The sequence below is a fragment of the Trachypithecus francoisi genome, unplaced genomic scaffold, assembly GCF_009764315.1.
Source record: "Trachypithecus francoisi isolate TF-2019V2 unplaced genomic scaffold, Tfra_2.0 Lachesis_group1, whole genome shotgun sequence".
NCBI lineage: Eukaryota > Metazoa > Chordata > Mammalia > Primates > Cercopithecidae > Trachypithecus > Trachypithecus francoisi.
Genome location: NW_022681454.1, coordinates 176,867,382 through 176,887,108, shown reverse-complemented (window position 1 = coordinate 176,887,108; position 19,727 = coordinate 176,867,382). Strand labels below are relative to the sequence as shown.

Here is a 19,727-nt window from a genome sequence, read left to right as displayed (position 1 = left end):
TGGGGATTAGCTGGGTGTGGTGGAGCACGCCTGTATTCCCAGCTACTTAGGAGGCTGAGGCATGACAATCGCTTGAACCTGGGAGGCAGAGGTTGCAGTGAGCAGAGATCTTGCCACTGCACTCTAGCCCAGGCAACAGAGTGAGACTCTGTCTCAAAAATAAACAAACAACCTACGGGTACTATGTTTATTAGCCGAGTGACGAAATAATTTGTACACCAAACCCCCGCAACACACTATTTACCCCCATAACAAATCCACGTGTATACTCTGTGAACCTGAAATAAAAGTTGGAAGAAAAAACAAAGATATGTTCCAGTAAAAACAAATAAACCATCTTAGCTGAAACAAGATTTCACAAAAAATATTGCCATGTCTCAAGGCTCAATCCTGGAACCTCACCTTTTCCTCTCTTCCAGTAATCTCATCTCATCCCACAACTTCAAATACTACCTATGTATAAACCAAATGTAGTATCTCTAGCTCTGAGCTGTCTCCTGAACAACAGATTCTGTATCTGGGTGTCTACTAGATCTCTCTGTATTGCCTTCACAGGGTCTCACACCTTGTACTCCTTGCATTGCTATAAAGAAACACCTGAAATGGGTAATTTATAAGGAAAAGAGGTTTAATTGGACCTATGGCTTCTTCAGGCTATACAGAAAGCATGGTCCCAGTCACCTGCTCAGCTTCTGGGAAGAGCTTCAGGAAGCTTACAATTATGGTGGGAGGCAAAAGAGGAGCAGGCACGTCACATGGCCAGAGCAGGAACAAGACAGAGGGTGGCAGTGGGGGGAGGTGGTGCCGTACACTTCAACAACCAGATACTGCAAGAACTCACTCACTACCCTACCTCCTACCAGGCCCTACCTCCAACAATTAGGAATTACAAATTACAATAGAGGGGACGCATATTCAAACTCTATCACACCTATATAACGGAAACAGAACTTTGGATTAGCAATCCAAATGGATACCAACCAACCACATTCTCCCTCGGTCTTTCCCTAACAGTAACTCTTTTATTCTTTTCCTCAAGCCTCATGTACCCACATCATGAGCAAGTTCTTTCACTTTTACCAAAAAAACATAGTTTAGGTAAAAACAAATCCACTCACTGCTCCCCACTGCCAAAGCCATCATTCTAGTGTAAGCTCTGACTGTTTCTCACCCAGATTATCTCACTAAAAAAACAAACAAACAAACAAACCAAAAAAAAAAAAATGTAATTCCTTCTCCATAGAGCAGTGATCTCTTTTTTAAAATAAGATCTTTAAAACAAAACAAAAAGCAAGCCCAGGCACAGTGGCTCACACCTGTAAATTCCAGCACTCTGGGAGGCTGCAGGGGGAGGACTGCTTGAAGCCAGGAGTTTGAGACCAGCCTGGCAACCTGCTGAGGCCCTGTCTCTACAAACAAAAATGAGTAAGATCATGTTGCATGCACACGCATGCACGCACGCACACACACACACACACACACACACACACACGGGCCCCACCTTACCTCAATTCAACTTAAAACTCTCTAAGAGCTCCCAAAATAATCTTAAAATCTTGAAGGTCTACAAGGCATACACGATAGGACCCCATTCTATAGGTTGGTGCAAAAGTAATTGTGGTTTTTGCCATTGAAAGCAATTACTTTTGCACCAACCTAATACTACTCTGCCTCATTTCATAAGACCCTCCTCCCTCTGTTCCTACATCAATCTGTGCTGATGGAAATGTTCTATATTTGCAGTGGTACAATCTCAGCTCACTGCAACCTCCACCTTCCAGGTTCAAGTGATTCTACTGCCTCAACCTCTCAAGTAGCTGAGATTACAGGTATGCACCCCACGCCCGGCTACTTTTTGTATTTTTAGTAGAGATGGGGTTTCGTCTCTACTACACATTGGTCAGGCTGGACTCGAACTCCTGACCGCAGGTGATCCACCCGCCTTGGCCTCCCAAAGTGCTGGGATTACACACATGAGCCACCGCGCCCAGTGGAACTAAATTTCTAACTTAATTGTAACTGGTTTAAATGTAAATAGCCACATACTCCTAGAAGGTATCATAGTGGAAAGCACAGGGCTAGCACTTCTGCTTAGCCTTTTCTTCTGCCTAGGCTGCTCTTCCCCCCAGATCTTCACATGAATGGCTCCTTCTTATCCTCATAGCTCAGCTAAATGCCAGTTCCTCAGAAAGGCCTTTCCTGACCACCTAACCCAAAGCAGCTCCCACTGACACTGTTATCACTTCACCCTGTTTATCTTAATCAAAGCAAATTCACTACTCTCTTTAGAATCTGTTTGCCTTCCCCAAAGTAGAATATAAAATCCATGACAACAGAGATCTTACCTATTTCATTCAACACTGTGTCCCCAAAATATATGTGCTAGGCATATAGTGTTTCCAATAAATGTGTGACGAATAGTTTGATTGAATGAACGAATGAGTGACTGAGTGAATGACTAGGTGGTCAAGTCAATAAAGTTAGCTGGGGACAAATTATGGAGGTTACTGGAAGAAGGGAAGGTCCTTCAAATGCATATATTTCATTTCTATGGGTACAGGGCTCCACCGTGTTAAGTGTCCCCAAGGGTACAGGCAATCTAAGCACAGAGCATGAAGGATCACACACAAAGCAGGTCTCTATCCTCAAATAACTTAGAATCAATTTTATGAAAACATTAGTGATGCAAACACACACAAGCTCCTTATACATGAGACATTAGGAAATCTCTCAAGAATGCATCTCCATACATTCTACAGGCATACCTTTAGGGGTAAGGGACCGAAAGCAGAGTTAGACCATCAAGTTAGTTTTGTAGTCTTTCGATCTACAATAGCAAACCAGGGCACTGATGTTATATTAAACATTCTGCCAAGTTAAATACTGGTTTATAGTCATGCTGTCCTATGAGAAATATCATTAGCTATGTCATTTAGCAGAAAAGGGGGAAGGGAGGCAAAGAGGGAAGAAAGTAAATGATCTGGCCGGGCACGGGGGCTCACGCCTGTAATCCCAGCACTCTGGGAGGCCACGATGGGAGAACTGCTTAAGACCAGGAGTTGGAGACCAGCCTGGGCAACATGGCAAAATCGTGACTCTACAAAAAGTACAAAAAAACTCAGCCAGGTGTGGTGCTGCACCCCTGTAGTCCCAGCTACTCGGTAGGCTGAGGTGGGAAGATCACCTGGGCCCGGGCAGACTGAGGCTGCAATGAGCCGCGATTGCACCACTGCACTCCACCCTGGGCAACAGAGTCAGACCCAGTCTCAAAAAAAAAAAAAAAAAAAAAAAAACCAGAAAGTAAATGATCTGTTTTTATCAAACTCAAACGCTGATAACCAGCAGATAAGAAAAGAACACATGGTGTGGACAGAATTACTGACCAGCCCAAAATTACACCTAGACCAGTAAGTCAACAAAACTGATAACCCACTGATACTATGTACAAAGTAGATTCCACACATTCATTCACTGTCATAGTTTCAAAGAAAAAAAAAAAGACTGGAATTCTAATGTACCTCTATTCAAAACCATAATGCTAAGGAAAACTGCAGAGTAGATTCAAGTTTCACACTAAATGAAACTGCATGCTCTTCAAATCTTGTGCAAAGTTGTCTACCACATTTTAAACTTCATTGACTATCACTGCCACTTCATACCAATTATGCAATTATAAAATGCATAACTGTTAATAAAGTATGTAATATATTCTACAGTCCATTAGTAAGTCAGAATTTTAATCAGGGGTTTGTAGCACCAATCTCTATAATTCAACATTTACTTCTGTGGTTCACATTCAGAACTGGAGACCAATACAACCCAGGCCACACCAGAAAACAACACTGCACATGCAGCAGGAGCAAAGTTCATACCAAAGGAAAGCCTCTTTGCCTTCCAAATCTTGACATACTCATTTTCACAAAAATACCAGGGACACTTACTTAAAATGACTATTTTCATAACACAATGTCTATGCTTCTTTAAAATTAAATTTCCTACCTCCACTCCTAGTGAAACCAAAGTACATTAAATGTACACCTTTACTCAAATGCTCTGTTGGAACTACTATAATTCCTCATGAGCTACAGCAATGAAAAAACAGCTCCCAATACATAACTCTGTTAGTGCATGATTACCCCACTTCTGAGCTGGCTCCATTTTGGAACCATGATTTCTTTACTGACATCAGGGCAAACAGTATAGGAAAAATTACTGACAAAGCAAAAAAAAAAATTTAGCTATACAGAACAGTCTTTGGGACACGCTTGAAAGTGACAGGCATCAGCTCTGCACAGTAAGGACAATATATGGAATAATTTTTTGCTTGATCATCACTAGTAATTTTATAAATATTATCAATATGCCACAAGAAAGTCAGTATTTCTAACTACCAAAGCATAATACTATATACTTACAACAGTCAAGTATAAACAAACAACTATGGTATTTCCAGAAACTCATTTTGCCTGTTTTTCTCATGTCCTATGTACAATTCTTCTTAAGAATTATATGGCAGCATCTGGTATCTAGTAACTTTATTGAGTGACCAGGGTTGAGCTGTCTCTACACCACAAAAACAGTCTCTACTTTAGGCCCTGCCATGGCAAAGCCAGGTGCCCAAAGATGTCTCTTGACTTTCCATCAAAATAACCATGAGGTATTCCGAATCCACAGGCTGCTACATTTGACCAGGGACCCGTGAAATCATTCTTACCTTAAGAGTAACAGACCTATTCCCACTACCATTAGGTCCAGCTACTTCAAAGAACCAGTTTGGAAAACTAGGTAATATGCTGCATTTCGTTGTTAAAAAAAAAAAAAAAGGTAACATGAGATTCAAGACAACTCCTCAAATTCAGTACCCATGTCTGACTCACCTTTGTCCCACATAGCACCTCGAGTCCAAATCCCTTGTGGCATAAACCGGGGGTTCCCAACCCCAGGCCACAGACTGGTACACTGGCCTGTTAGGAACTGCGCCGCACAGCAGGTGTGTGGTGTGAGCAAGCATGACCGCCTGAGCTCTGCCTCCTGTCAGATCAGTGGTGGCATTAGATTGTCATAGGACAGCGAACCCTATAATGAACCGCACGTGTGAGGGATCCAAGCTGTGTGCTCCTATGAGAATCTAACCAATGCCTGATGATCTGAGATCCAAAGTTTCATCCTGCAACCATTCCCCGCAACTCCCCTATCCCATTCTGTGGAAAAATTGTCTTCCACAAAACCAGTCCCTGGTACCTGAAAGGCTGGGGACTGCTGGCATAACAGAATGTGCAATGATCACTAATAAATGTGCCATTTTATCATAAAAGGTTAAGATTTATAGAAACATTTAAAAAATATTGCTATACATTTTTTTTTGTGAGATGGAGTCTCACTCTGTTGCCCAGGCTGGAGTGTAGTGGCGCCATCTCAGCTCACTGCAAAACCCGCCTCCCAGGTTCACGCCATTCTCCTGCCTCAGCCTCCCGAGTAGCTGGGACTACAGGCACCCGCCACCACACTCGGCTAATTTTTTTGTATTTTTAGTAGAGACGACGTTTCACTGTGTTAGCCAGGATGGTCTCGATCTCCTGACCTCGTAATCCGCCCGCCTCAGCCTCTCTCCTGGGATTACAGGCTTGAGCCACCACGCCCAGCCTATTGCTATAAAATTTTTAAAGACAATGGCAAACTTCTTCTGTAAAGGGCCAAAGTAAACATTCCAGGCTTTGTGAACCACATTCAGTCTCTGTCACATATTCTTCTTTATTTTTGTTTGTTTACAACCTTTCATGATTTAAAACCCATTCTTAGCTAGAGGGCTAAAATGAGGCCTATGGAGCAGAATTTTCATAAAAACAAACGTGGTTATACTTCCATTAAAGAAAATCACTTTGTTTTGTGTTATATTTAAGAAGTCTTTTAAAATAAACTTTATTTTTCTAGAACAGTCTTAGATGTATAGAAAAAAGGATAAAATTAGTGTGGAGAGTTGCCATATATAGTCCACACTTACTTTTCCCTGTTAGTATGGCACATCTATTAACATTAATAAAATTAACTATAATCCGGCCAGGCGCGGTGGCTCACGCCTGTAATCCCAGCACTTTGGGAGGCTGAGATGGGCGGATCACTAAGTCAGGAGTTCAAGACCAGCCTGGCCAATATGGTGAAACCCCTAAAAATACAAAAATTAGCTGGGTGTGGTGGCACATGCCTGTAATCCCAGCTACTCGGGAGGCTGAGGCAGGAGAATCGCTTGAACCCAGGAGGCTGAGGCTGCAGTGAGCCAAGATCGCGCCACTGCACTCCAGCCTGGGCGAAAGAGTGAGACTGTGTCTCAAAAAAAAAAAAAATTTTTTTTTTAACTAAAATCCATACCTTATTCAGATTTCCTTAGTTTCCACCTAATGTCCTTTTTCTAGCCCAAGACTCCTCCACCCCTGGGACACATCACATTTAGTCTTGGTGTCTCCTTACGCTCCTCGTGGCTGTGAGGGTTTCTCGGACTTTGTTTGTGAGGACCCTGACAGTTTTGAGGAGTACTGGCCAGGTATTTCACAGGATGCCACTCTACTGGGATCTAGTAGGTGTTTTTCTGAAGATCAGACTGGGGTTACTATGGTTTTGGGGGAGAAAGACCACAAAGATAAAATGCCACTGTGGCCACATCACATCAAGGGTATATCAGCAGGACTTAGTGCCCTGGATGTTCCCCGGGATCACCTGATGGAGGCAGCGCTTGTCAGGTTTGCTCTTGCCTTTTTTTAAAAAAAGATGGACAAAAATAAATTTAATTCTTCACATATGTAACGAGCTAAAAGGAAAACCCTTTGCATGTCAAATAATTTTGAATAAGCTGATGTATATACACTGCACATGATTCATTATGTGACTCATACCAATGCCTCATAAAACATATCACATTTGAAATAAAGAAAAAAATTAATACATACTTTGCCAATATATTGCTTTTAATTCCTTCAACTGTTTTCCCTCTGAGTGTTTAGGAAGAAAGTACCCTTAGGCTGAATTATAGGAATATAGAGGAAATTTAACAAATAACACTCAAAATTTTCTTTCACTTTTTAAATGATGATTATGCATACTAGATTGCAGGCAAGCTGAGCTAGGACTAAATCTTATCCATCTTTATCTCCCAGAGTCCAGGGTACCTGGCTGGTTGATACAATAAATACTGTTAATTAATGTATATCTACAATGTCAGTATTAAATAATCACTCAAAGCAATCAGATAGGGAAGAGCAATGTGAGATGAAAAAAAACTTCTACTTTCTCTTACCTAACTTTTTATTGATCAAGAGTGAGAGTACACACACAAAAAGGCGGGGGAGAGTAGCAATGGCTAGAAAAGGCTAGAATAAAGGGGAAGGCTTGGGTCGAATTACGCCTATCAAAACACTATGAAGAGGGAAATGCACATCAACACCACAGTAAGATCCTACCTCACACCCACTAGAATAACTTTTTTAAAAAAAGAAAGAAGTGAGGCGAGGTGTGGTGGCTCACACCTGTAATCCTAGCACTTTGGGAGGCCAAGGTAGGCAGATCACTTGAGGTCAAAAGTTTGAGACCAGCCCAGCCTCGTCTCTACTAAAGGTACAAAAATTACCCAGGTATGGTGGCTGGCGCCTATAATCCCAGCTACTCAGGAGGCTGACGTGGGAGCATCTGTTGAACCCTGGCGGTGGAGGCTGCAGTGAGCCAAGATCGCCACTGCACTCCAGCCTGGGCAAGAGAGACTGGCTCCGTCTCGAAGAAATAAAAGAAAAAAAGAAAAGAGAAGAGAAGAGAGAGACAGAAAGGAAGAGAAGGAGAGCAGGAGAGAAAAAGAGAAGGAGAGAGAAGTTGGTGAGGATGTGGAGGAATTTGCACACTCACACCCTGCTGGTGGGAATGGAACATGTTGGAACACAGTCTAGCAGTCCCCTCAAAAAGTTAAACATCAAACTGCCATATGACCCAGCAACTCCACTTCTAGATATGTACATACTGAAGAGAACTGAAGACACACATTCATACAAAAACGGTACAGGGATATTCATAGCAGGATCATTCATAACAGCCAAAGAGCAGAAACAACCCAAATGCACATCAGCTAATGAAAGTACAAAATATGGTATATCCACACAACTGAACATTATTGTCATGAAAAAGGATACAGTAGCACAATAAATGCTATAACATGAACCTTGAAAGAATGAAACTAAGAAAAAAAGAAGCCAGATACAAAGGGATATAAATTTTATTATTCCATTTATATAAAATGTCCAGAATAGGCAAATCCAGAGACACAAGGTAGATCAGTTGTTGCAAAAGGCTGTAGAGATGGGAGATGAATGAGAAGTGAGTTCTTAATAGGTAAGGGGTGGTTTGTTTTGGGACTGATTAAAATGTTCAGGAATTATACACTGTTTATGGTTTCATAACAATGAATATACTAAAAACTACGCAGGTGTAGTCTTCAAAATGATTAAAATGATTAATTTTATGCTGAGGAATTTTTTTTATCTAATAAAAATAAAATATTTGGGAAAAATCACTGAAGACACTGAAAACACTGTGAACCTATATTTTGAGAACTCATTTGTAACTCACAACCTACATACACACCGTGCCTTTAAAAATCCCTTTCCTCAGCCAGGCGCGGTGGCTCACGCCTGTAATCCCAGCATTTTGGGAGGCTGAGGTGGGCAGATCACCTGAGGTCAGGAGTTCAAGACCAGCCTGGCCAACATGGTGAAACCCTGTCTCTATTAAAAACACAAAAACTAGCTGGGCGTGGTGGCAAGAGCCTATAATCCCAGCTACTAGGGAGGCTGAGGCAGGAGAATTGCTTGAACCCAGGAGGCGGAGATTGCAGTGAGCCGAAATCATGCCACTGCACTCCAGCCTAGGCAATAAGAGTAAAACTCCTGTCTAAAAAAAAAAAAGAAAAAAAAAAAAAAAGAAATCCCTTTCCTCTTCTACATTATTCTATGGTCACTTTTTCAGTAACAAGAGTTTCAGAAATGTATGAAGAAACAAGTCCAAAATTCTAACACAAGATCAGTTCAACCAATTTCAATCAAGTTCATAGGAACCAGGGCATATACACAAACTCAAGCCCTATCATAAGGAATTCACAGTGTATTAGGGCTAACACTGTTTCCTGCTAATTCCTACATCAGCAAGAAGAAGCGGGCCATGCCCCTCCAAAAGGATAACCTCATTTTCCTATAGACAATTACTGAAAATAAGTAAGCAAAAGCCATTTACAAGGCAATGCAGGGCCCGGCAGTGTGGGCCAGCAGACAACTTCCATGCTTTTCCTGGTGTACCTGGGCTTCCTCTGGCTAAATTTAAATACCAACTTGCTTGAAGGCCATATATCACAATGGCTGACTACGTAGATGAAGCTTAGGGATTTGCAGCTGAAAACAAATAACATATTTAAAGATAATAGTATGCCAGCACTTTGGAAAGCTGAGGCGTGCAGGTAACTTGAGGTCAGGAGTTCGAGACCAGCCAGGCCAACATGGTAATATCGCATCTCTACTAAAAATACAAAAATTAGCTGGGTGCAGGGTGGCTTGCACCTGTAATCCCAGCTACTCAGGAGGCTGAAGCAGAAGCATCACTTGAACTCAGGAGGCACAGGCTGCAGTGAGCTGAGATCGTGCCATTGCACTCTAGCCTAGGTAACAGAGCGAACTCTGTCTCAAAAAATAAATAAAATATTTATTTTATTTAAAAAGCAATTACTGTCCTGAGTCTTCCAACAAAATTACACTGCAAGCTATGGATTATTAATGTCACTGGAGAACTCTCAGTCCTTCAAATATACTAAGCGACTACAGTACTGTTCACTCCAGCAAGCACTATACCAAACTGTGTTAAAAAGAATATTTCTTTTGGAATTTTTGGAAGACAGCATAGTTTAAATTAGCGCTTCCTAGAGTGATTTTTTTAATCCTCTTTTAACAACCTCTCCCCACTTCAAATACTATAATCACTCAAATAATTCACAGTAACCACTTGGCACCCAGACTCAGAGCCTGCTGGAGAGGAACAATTCCAGCAGTCTGACAATGGCAGTTGTGATTAAGACTATCAAGGCTCGTTTTGTCTTTTTTGCTCTTATGAGTAATTCTCATATTTATACTATTACTCAAAATGTAGCAGCTCAATTCTCTCATTATTTTAAATCTACCTAGAAGGTCAGTTGTCTCCGTTGGTGGTTATGGGTTTATTTTTTGAAAGCCCAACAGTAAGAAACTGGAAATAAGAGAGTAGCTCAACTAATATTCTTTCATTAATTCAACAAACTGTCTTCATTAACTAAATTAACCAACATTTATTTAACATCTACCATGTATAAAGGATTCAAAACGCAGTAATATGCAAACAGGGACTGGAGGAGTTTACACTCTAGCAGTGGGTTGATAGAAATTACTTAGTTTGCCAGCCTGGCCAACATGGTAAAACTCCACCTCTACTAAAAAAAATACGAAAAATTAGCTGGGCATGGTGGCGGGTGCCTGTAATCCCAGCTACTCGGGAGGCTGAGGCAGGAGAATCACTTCACTTCAACCCAGGAGGCAGAGCTTGCAGAGAGCCAACATCGTGACACTGCACTCCAGCCTGGGCGACAATGAGATACTCTGTCTCAGAAAAAAAAAAAAGAGAGAGAGAAAGGAAATTACTTAGACTTTGAGGGCGCAGTGACTCACAGCTGTAATCCCAGCACTTTGGCAGGCCGAGGTGGGCGGATCACAAGGTCAGGAGATGGAGACCATCCTGGCCAACATGGTGAAACCCTGCCTCTACCAAAAATACAAAAAAATTAGCTGGGTATGGTGGTGAGCGCCTGTAATCCCAGCTACTTGGGAGGCTGAGGCACGAGAATCACTTGAACCCGGGAGGCGGAGGTCGCAGTGACCCGAGATCGCGCCACTGCACAAAAAAAAAAAAAAAAAAAAGAAAAAGAAAAAGAAAATAAAGAGGAAGACAAGGCCGGGTGCGGTGGCTCATGCCTGTAATTCCAGCACTTTGGGAGGCCGAGGCGGGCAGATCACCTGAGGTCAGGAGTTTGAGACCAGCCTGGCCAACATGGTGAAATCCCATTTCTACTAAAAATACAAAAAATTAGCCAGACGTGGTGGCGGGCGCCTGTAATCCCAGCTACTCGGGAGGCTGAGACAGGGGGAATCGCTTGAACCCAGGAGCTGCAGTAAGCTGAGATCTTGCCACTGCTCTCCAACTTGGACAACAAGAGCGAAACTCTGTCTCAAAAAAAAAAAAAAAGAAAAAGACAATACAGAGTTCCTCAGATCCTAATCATGTGCCTCAAACGGGTGTGGAGAGCCAAACGTTAACTGTGACTTCAATGCTCTACCCAGCTGGCACCCCCTTCCTCCCTTCCCATCCTCCCACCCCCCAAGATTATTTCTATTCAATTAGAAGGTACAGGTTGCTCAACATCTGACCCTAGCCATAAGCCACAGATGAGTATCCAATGGAAAGTCACTCTGTATGGTGTGAAATCTTTCAGTTCAACTAGACAAAGTCATGTATCTCTGGGTAATATTCAATCCAAGGATAGAAGATGAGCAAAATTCTACTGGGAGTTGGTAAAGCCAACTCACCCTATCTCTGAGGCCTGCCCACTTTAGCTCCCTACTCCTCCAAAAGGCAATGAAGCCAATCCATGCCACCTTTTTCTCCTTTGTTGAATGTAATTAAAAAAAAAAAAAAAAAAGCACCAGGCCATTTGGCCAAGACCTATGGCCTACCATAAACACCAACTGGTATAGTCAAAAGGTGTCCATGGTGAGCAAAAATAGAGGAGGTAAACCTACAAAAATAACATTCAGGGAGCGGGCCCATGCAGGCAGGGTAGGGGGACAAGGAATTCATCACAAACGGAGATTTCCCCAGGATCAGCCTAGTCAATCAGCCTGAAAAATAAACAGTGGCAAAAAGGTTCTGCCCCTCTGTGCACTCCACCCAAAGAGCCCTGAACATGCCCAAGTGTCGAGACAATTTAAAGGAATGATTAAGGACACATGCTGTAGAGTCAAACTGTCTGGCTTTAAATCCTAGTTCCACATTTAACAAGGGCGACTTCTCTGTGACTCAGTTTCCTCATCTGTAACTGGAAGATGACAACAGTACCTACCTCATAGAACCAATGGGAGAATGAAATGAGGTCACAGTTAAAGAGCTTAGCAGGGTGGCTAGCACACAATACACACTGAGTAAACACTGTCCGTGCTAATATTTCTACTATTTCCAGGGTCACTCAGTTCCTAAACTAGAATGTCAACACTACACTAATACAATTAGGCTGGGCCCTAATGGTGAGCCCACAAACACCCCTACGAAGAAGATGATATTATCCTCATTTTAGAGCTGAAAAATGGAGGTTTAGAGGGATTCAGAAACTCACATAAACTTAGTCAGTAAGAGTAAGAGGTGGAGCAATAAAAGCTTTGATCACATCCCAGCAAAGTTTGCATGATGTCATTTACCTCCAAAAGCTTAAAAGCATTTTAGAATAATGCTTCAGCATTCTGGCATGACTACTTGTTGAATGAAATTATGTTCTTATAAAATCCCCCCTAGCCTCCCCTACTAAATCAGCATAATTATCTGTATAATCAGAAATATTCGACAAACTCTGATAGACTATCAAAAACACAAAATTCTTTTCCTTAACAGAATAACATAAAAAATACGCAAGGTAAATCATCGTGACCATTCTAATTAAATGGCTTAAATAGTTCAAAAGTCCTGCAGACCCATAGTATATCAAGTTGTTTTTCTTTCAGGATTTGTAAGTTGATGCTGCAGAAGAATCCACACACTTCTATTGGCCTGTGTAACATCTCTCTTTCCATATGTTTGGTAAGTGCGCAACAAAACTGACAAGAGTTAATAGTTACTCCAAATATACGTTCCCATCATCTCTTACTCTATGTAGTAAGATTTAGTCACTTAATTGCCCTAAAAGAAAATATAATTAAATTTAAACTGAGTATATAATGGTGACTCTGATCTCACAGAGTATCTTTTAAAACTCTAATACTGAGATCCAGAAATTTGTAAGTCATCAAATTTATCTCTCTAAATATTTAAGACCTAACAGCTGCAAGGAAAATTGGAAAAATCAAAAGCTATCTTAGTCAAAACTATTTGTCCCCGTCCAATGAATTGTTTACCCAGTTTCCTGAAAATAGTTCATAATAATTACTAATCCATTAAGAGTTTAAAATAAAAACATGCTTGACTTGTGAAAAAAGTAGTAATATGGATACGCCAAGTCATATAATTTCACTCCACTTTCTATTTACTTTACCCAGGCATTACATATTCTTGTAATCCTTTCTGGTAAACACAAATGAGATAATACAGTAAAACATGTAAACTGAAGGAGAAGAAAACCTAGAACGCCTAAATATTTCAAGAATTTATTGCTATTTCAATAACCTGAAACTCCAAGTATCAGAAAGCAGAAAGAATTACCACCCGACTGTAAAAGTCAAATATTTATACAGGTGCCTTAAAAGCCGCAGTTGGGTGCACACCATCAGCACTGACATTTACTATCTGTTAAGTAGTTTCAAAGTGCAATGGCATAAGTCAAATAACTGGCTTGGAGCGTGAAGTTTACGACAACAACTAGCATGTCTGGAAAGACTGTGAAGGTGTGATGCCTGTCACAATTTTCAGCAACAGGCAGCCAGGCTGCGGCAAGACCGAACCTCAGCACAGGTGCCTTTTCTCATTTCAGGAGGGAAACCTAAGCCCATAGCTTCATGGATAATTGAACAAGGATTGTTCCATAAATGTATAATGTTATTTATGACTTTCTTGTAATTGCTTTTTAGTAGCTTTCAAAAACAACATTTTTAGGGCAAAAGTAACTGAGAATATAAAGTAGTTAGGTATTTCAGCTTCAAATTGAGAAAAGGGAACACGTTAAATAGAAGCACCTAAAAAGGTTATAAAGCCCAAAGACCACATTCAATAAAAAGTTGTAATTTTCAGAAATGACAAAAGTCCAAATGTCGAAGTTCTCCCTGGTGACACGTTATTTACATGTACAATTAGGAATGTCTCCTTAATGGATAATTTACAAATGTAAAATTAGGAATGCCTCCTATTATTCTTACCACAATTCTAAGAAATTTTAACGGTAAAAAGAAATATGGGATATAGAAACATTTGTGAACTTTCAGTTCCTGAACTAATTTAAAAAACAAAAAACAAACCAGGGGAAGCCCAAGTCAGAGTTCCTCAATACCCAACGTTCATTTCACTACATCTCCCTTCCAAACAGAATATGCCTGTTCACGATCTGGGAGTCGGTTCAAGTTTTCAGGTGAAGACTAACGCCAGACAGTGAAACCCCCAAAAGCGCGTTTCTAAACTCTGAGGGGCAAAGCCAGCCACACCCACTAGCAGGGCCCGGCGTGGGGCGGGCGCCCCTTCCCAGCTCGGGACCTCCGGCCAGGCTGGGCGCCCCCGCCAAGAGCTCGCAGTCCAGGCTCGGGCGCCAAAGACGGCCTGAGGGATGCCACAGGTGGCCCGGAGGGCTCGTTCCCCACCTGGCACTGAGGCCCTAGCCCACCCCCGCCGCCCAGAGGCCGAAGGTGCCCTGCAGCCTCAACGTGGGCACCTCGAAGCCTAGGAAAGTTCCTAACAGGGCTCAGGTGGCCCCTCGGGTCCGTTAGCCTGGCGTGCGGCGTCGGCCGGGGGCAGCGACTCCAGCCTTGCCTCGGGGCGGGGCGTGTCGCAGGGTCCCCGGAGGGGCGTCGGGAAGCCGGTGGGCGGAGGGGCCCGGGCACGGGCGGCTCCTCGGCCCCGCTGGAGCAGCCAGCCCCACACCCCTCCGGGGACTTCTCCGGGCACCACCGCGGGCCGGCGCCGCCCCCGCCCCCCGCGCGGCCGGGTCTCCGGGACAACAGCCGCCGCGTCCGAACGGGCCAGCGCCCCCGCGGCCGGCGCCCACCTGTCCCGGGGGTCGATCCAGCTGGTCCTCCTGGTGTTGTGGTCGATGTAGAAGACCTTGCCGTCGTAGTCCCTGGCCTCCTCCCAGCCCCGGGGCAGCGGCAGCTGACCGCTCCCGGCCCTCCTAGGCATGGTCGGCGGCCTCACCGGCGAACGGCGCCTCCATAGGGACCGGGCGCAGGACGCGGCGGGAACGCGGCTGCCCGGCCCGGCCGCCAACCCGCGACGCGGGCGCCGGCGAGGGGCTGAGGGGCGCGGGGCGCGGCGGAACCAGGCGCGGGAGGTGCCTCAGGAAACGCTGTTCGCGGCCCCGCTGGGGATCAGTCCACCATGTCTGCGTCGGAGCCGGCGAGCGAACCCTCCTCCCCCTCGCCGCCGCTGCCTCCGCCTCTTCCTCCTCCTCCGCCTCGTCCCCCTGTGGCCGCCGAGGGTCGCGGCGCCCAGGCTGCCGGAGCCGCCGCCGTCTGGGCTCCGATCCGGGAAGCTGCGGCGCGGCCTCGGCAGCGGCGGGCCCCTCATTTGCATGCGATTAGCATGCGCCCGCCCGCCTCATCTGCATACGCATTCCTCCCGCCGCATTCCTGAGCTTAACCCCGCCGCTGCCGGCGCCGCCGCACCAGCTCGGGTGCACTGGCCCAGCGGGGCCGCGGCTCCCGGTGGGAGGGAGGCGGGCGAAGGAATGTGCGGCCTGCTCCCTCCCCTTGACCCCAGATAGCTCCCGTGGGCCAAACGCCTAGAGGTTTTAGTGTTTCTGGACTGGGAAGATTGCAAAAAAGTCTCTGCAACCTTCTCAACTTTCGTCTTTTAGGGAAACCACAAAACTTTCAAGAGGAAAGGGTTGCGGGGGGACCTCTCCTCGGGAGAAAAAAACCTCAACAAGCGGAGAGGGCACAAAGGCTCCCCACGCCGTGCCCTGAGCCCCTCCGGCACCCCAAGGGCGGTCCGGGGCGGTGGGAAAACGCCAAGCCCCGGGAGCGTGTCCGTGGGTCCGGGACGGAGGGGCCTCCGCAGGGCGCCTGGCCCGTGGTGACCTCGGCGGAGACCGCGGGCCGCGCGGCGGAAAGCGGAGGAACTCCCGTCCCGCCCCGGAGTCGCCCGCGCCGCGCCCGGAGCCACCCGCCGCCCCTTCGCGTCCTGGCGCTCCAGGCGCGGGGCCCCGGAGACTCCCGGTCCCTGGCCTCCCCCACTGGGTTCGGGGCAGTTGGCCGTGGACGCGCCCCGAGTCCAGTCCCTTCCGTCCAGTCGCCCGCCCCAGGATATCCCCCCACCAAAGCCCCGCCGTGGCCAGGAGGTATGGGCGGCCACGCCGGAGGGACCCACGGCGGCGCCGGACGTCAGCCCTTCGTAGGCCCTGACCCGGCCCGGGTGGGCCGGGACGTTCCCTGTTGCACAGGCATTTATTTATTCAGCAGCTACTACGTGCTGGCCGGCACTGCCAAGAGACCGGACGCCTGCCCCAGGCGGGACAATGCCGAGAGCAGCGCTAGCGGGGCCTGGACGCCCAGCTTCAGGGTCCCCAGCCCCTCAGTCTGAGGGGCGCCTCCCAGGCCCTGGACTCCTCTCCAGCCGGGTCTACACCACCGTTCCCCGTCATCTTCTTCTGGGTAACTGAGCAGCTTCTTTTAAAATAGCAACACCGAGGAAGGCCCCGAAGCCCAGTCTTGCACCTCGTGGTGTGAAGTCGTTTAATCCTGCCCGCTAATGCGAAAGGACTTTCCACCGTGTGCAGGACTCGGCGCTGGGCAGTGGCTCTCGCAGGGTTTGAACCGACCTCCGCCTCCCCTGCGGGTTCACAGGCCGGCGAGGGAGTCGCGGGAAGGAGATGCGCTACTGTGCGAGGCTGGCCTGAGCGGCTTGGGCAGTAGCTGTCCAGGGCTGGGGACGACTTTCGGCTCCCCAGGCCATTCCGTCGGGGTATCTGCGGCCAGTCTCGAAGGTGAAGAGGCTCAGGGTTGGAACAGACTTCACGGGAGGGATCCTAGAAGGGGAAAGGGGTGGTATTTGCCCTTAGAGCAGTCTGGGCGTGAAGCGGAAACTTTAAACCACCAGAAACTCTGGAGAGCTTGGAGCACCTGGGAAGGAGCAACCAGAGTGGGCCGGAGTTAGGGAAGGAAGGCATCACGGCGAATTCGCCCGCTTTGACCGCCTTTAGGGCGGCCGCTTGTGCAGCCAGCCTTCTGGAAGGTAGGCTTTGCGCTTGGTGAAGAGAAGCCCCCTCCTCCGGATCTGTGTTAAGTCAAGCTTCTCTAGTTCCCGGTGGAATGAGACGCCCTTATGGGGTCTTAAAGTTGAATGTTTGAATACCATAAAAAAGATGGGACCTGCCTACAATTAATCTCTCACACTACTGAGCGAATGTGCATTGCTGTGGACTTCTCCAAATTGGCCCAAATGCATAGCCAGCGCCTGCATTGTGGTGTACTAACAACATCATTCAGAACCAAACCAAACAATTCTTATTTAAACCTTGCTTCCTAGTTTATTTTTTCCCAAACAAGTTGAAAACATTTGTTATACTAAAATGTCTACATCTTACTACTTAAAAAAAAAAAGTAACAAACTTTGCTGCTGCCGTAATTTTATGTCACTGAGATGAACTTTTCTATTCTACAATATTTGTAATTTCAAATTTGTTAAACTTTCAGCTAAGTAGTTTTACCCACATTCTAAAACCAGTGAGGAATCCAAAATAGCACGCAGCATTAAATGACGTTTATTGTTCCATAAATCCTCAGACTTCAAAAAGAAACGCTAAATAGACAAACAGAACTCTAAAGCAAATAAGAGACAAGCTCGCTGCTTCTTCCCCACTGATTGGCACAGGAAACATTTGGTCATGCAAAAGCCGTTAAAATGACGGAAAGGAGAGTTGCCACTCTCTAGCCTTTTTTGTTCTGATCAAGTTTGAACTCTGCAGTTCGGAGTTCACACAATTTATGTAGTAACAGACCTTCAGAGAATTCCTAATGGTCAAGACAATGAAATTGCATTTATATCTGTAAAAGGAAAAGAAACATGAAGATTATGCCCATTTTAGAGGTGGACACATTTAGATTTGATTTGGGCTCCAGATGATCCTTGGCAAAGAAAGATGCAATCCGGTGTCAGGACGCCATATTGCCCTAGTCTGGAAGCGTGTTCTAGCCGCTGAAGAGCCTATTCTGTGGCTTTCAAAATGTTCTTTTCTCCTGGCTTTACGTTTTCTCTCCAGCGCTAAATTCGTGGAGATAAGCCTTGAGTGGCAGGAAAATTAGTAATATCAAAAATGGGAGTAGACAGTGAAAATTATTTTAAAAGATAATTCTATTATGTACAAATTTAAAATCTACCAGGTGGGCCAGGCGCGGTGGTTCACGCCAGTAATCCCAGCACTTTGGGAGGCTGAGGTGGGAGGATCACCTGAGGTCAGGGGTTCGAGACCAGCCCTGCCAACATGGCAAAACCCCGTCTCTACTAAAAAATACAAAAATTAGCCAAGTGTAGTGGCAGGCACCTGTAATCCCAGCTACTCGGAGGCTGAGGCAGGAGAATGGCTTGAACCTGGGAGGTGGAGGTTGCAGTGGGCCGAGATCGTGCCACTGCACTCCAGCCTGGGCGACAGAGCAAGACTCCATCTCAAAAAAACGAAATAAAAATAAAATATATCAAGCATGCCTGTAGTCCCAGCTGCTCAGAAGGCTGAAGCAAGAAGATCACTTGCCAGGAGTTCAAGGCACTATAATCGTGCCTTTGAACAGCCACTGCACTCCAGCCTGGGCAACATAAGGAGACCTCAGCTCTTAAAAATAGTGTTTATAGGTAAACACACACACAGAGACACACACCTTTAATCCAGCAATGGCAGTACAATTATTTTCCTGTGACATTAAAGTTGCTCAAGATATGCAAGGATATTCACTGCAGCGTGTTTGATAATAAAGCCAGAAAAACCACCAGTAGCCATCAGTAAGGGACTAATTAAATAAATTATGAATTTTCCATAATTAGCAGACATCTTAAAAGCATTAGGTAAACATATATGTGCTGGTAAGGAGAGATCTCCAATATATGTTAAGTGAAAAAAGCAAAGTGCAAAAAGACACTTGGCTGGCTAAGTTCAGTGGAGTGACAATCCAGTCAGTTCTGGAGATGGGGCCAATCATAAAATGTAAAGAACACAGCCTCTTGTACACTTCCTTCCTGTCAAAGGAAGAACACAGATAGTAAAGGAAGGAAGTTCTTATAGAGGATTAGTGCTATCAGGGAGATCCATCAAAGAAGTATCATGAGGTAAATAATCATTAAAGAAAAAGGATGGGGAGAGATGAGCATAGACATGAGGCTAAAATGGACAAGCATGGTGGGGCATGTTTGAGGAAAGAAACGGGTGTGCAAAGTTCAAAGATGAAGCTAGCATGAAAGAGCCCAAGACTGGCTGGAGCCATCCAGTTAGGAGGCTGTTGTGATAGTATAGGTATGAGACAGATAAGGTCTGGATTAGACATAAGGCAATGAGGGATGAAAAGAAATGGTTTGGCAAGAATTTGCGACTGATTAGATTAAGAAGAGAGAGGCAAATAGGCTAGAAGGAGGAATCTGAGGTGATTCCAAGGTTTTAGACTGTTGAAGAGCTGGAAAAAATGAGGAAGTCCAAAGGGGGATGTGAGATGCAGTTGACTTTAGAAATTAGAGATACCCAGCAGAAAGTTAAAGGTCAGGACTAAAGCTCGAAGCAAAGGTCAGGACTG

The 19,727-nt window shown here is 45.2% G+C and overlaps 1 protein-coding gene and 1 pseudogene across 3 annotated transcripts in view; one reads left to right on the top strand and one right to left on the bottom strand.

The window, feature by feature from the left end:
- WWC2 (WW and C2 domain containing 2) overlaps positions 1-15,225 on the bottom strand; it is a 211,419-nt gene extending 196,194 nt beyond the window's left edge. The window contains exon 1 of one of the 2 annotated variants that reach the window (XM_033215759.1): positions 15,002-15,225. In XM_033215759.1, coding sequence (XP_033071650.1) covers positions 15,002-15,132 — 131 coding nt within the window. In that variant the 5' untranslated portion in view covers positions 15,133-15,225. The remainder of the gene's footprint in view (positions 1-15,001) is intronic. The other variant, XM_033215760.1, reaches the window with a different exon arrangement.
- On the top strand, positions 15,131-18,405 carry LOC117084979 (annotated as a pseudogene). The gene is made up of 3 exons (XR_004437739.1): positions 15,131-15,237; positions 15,430-15,625; positions 15,712-18,405. The product of XR_004437739.1 is annotated as a translation initiation factor IF-2-like (transcript).
- Positions 18,406-19,727: the final 1,322 nt, after the last annotated feature.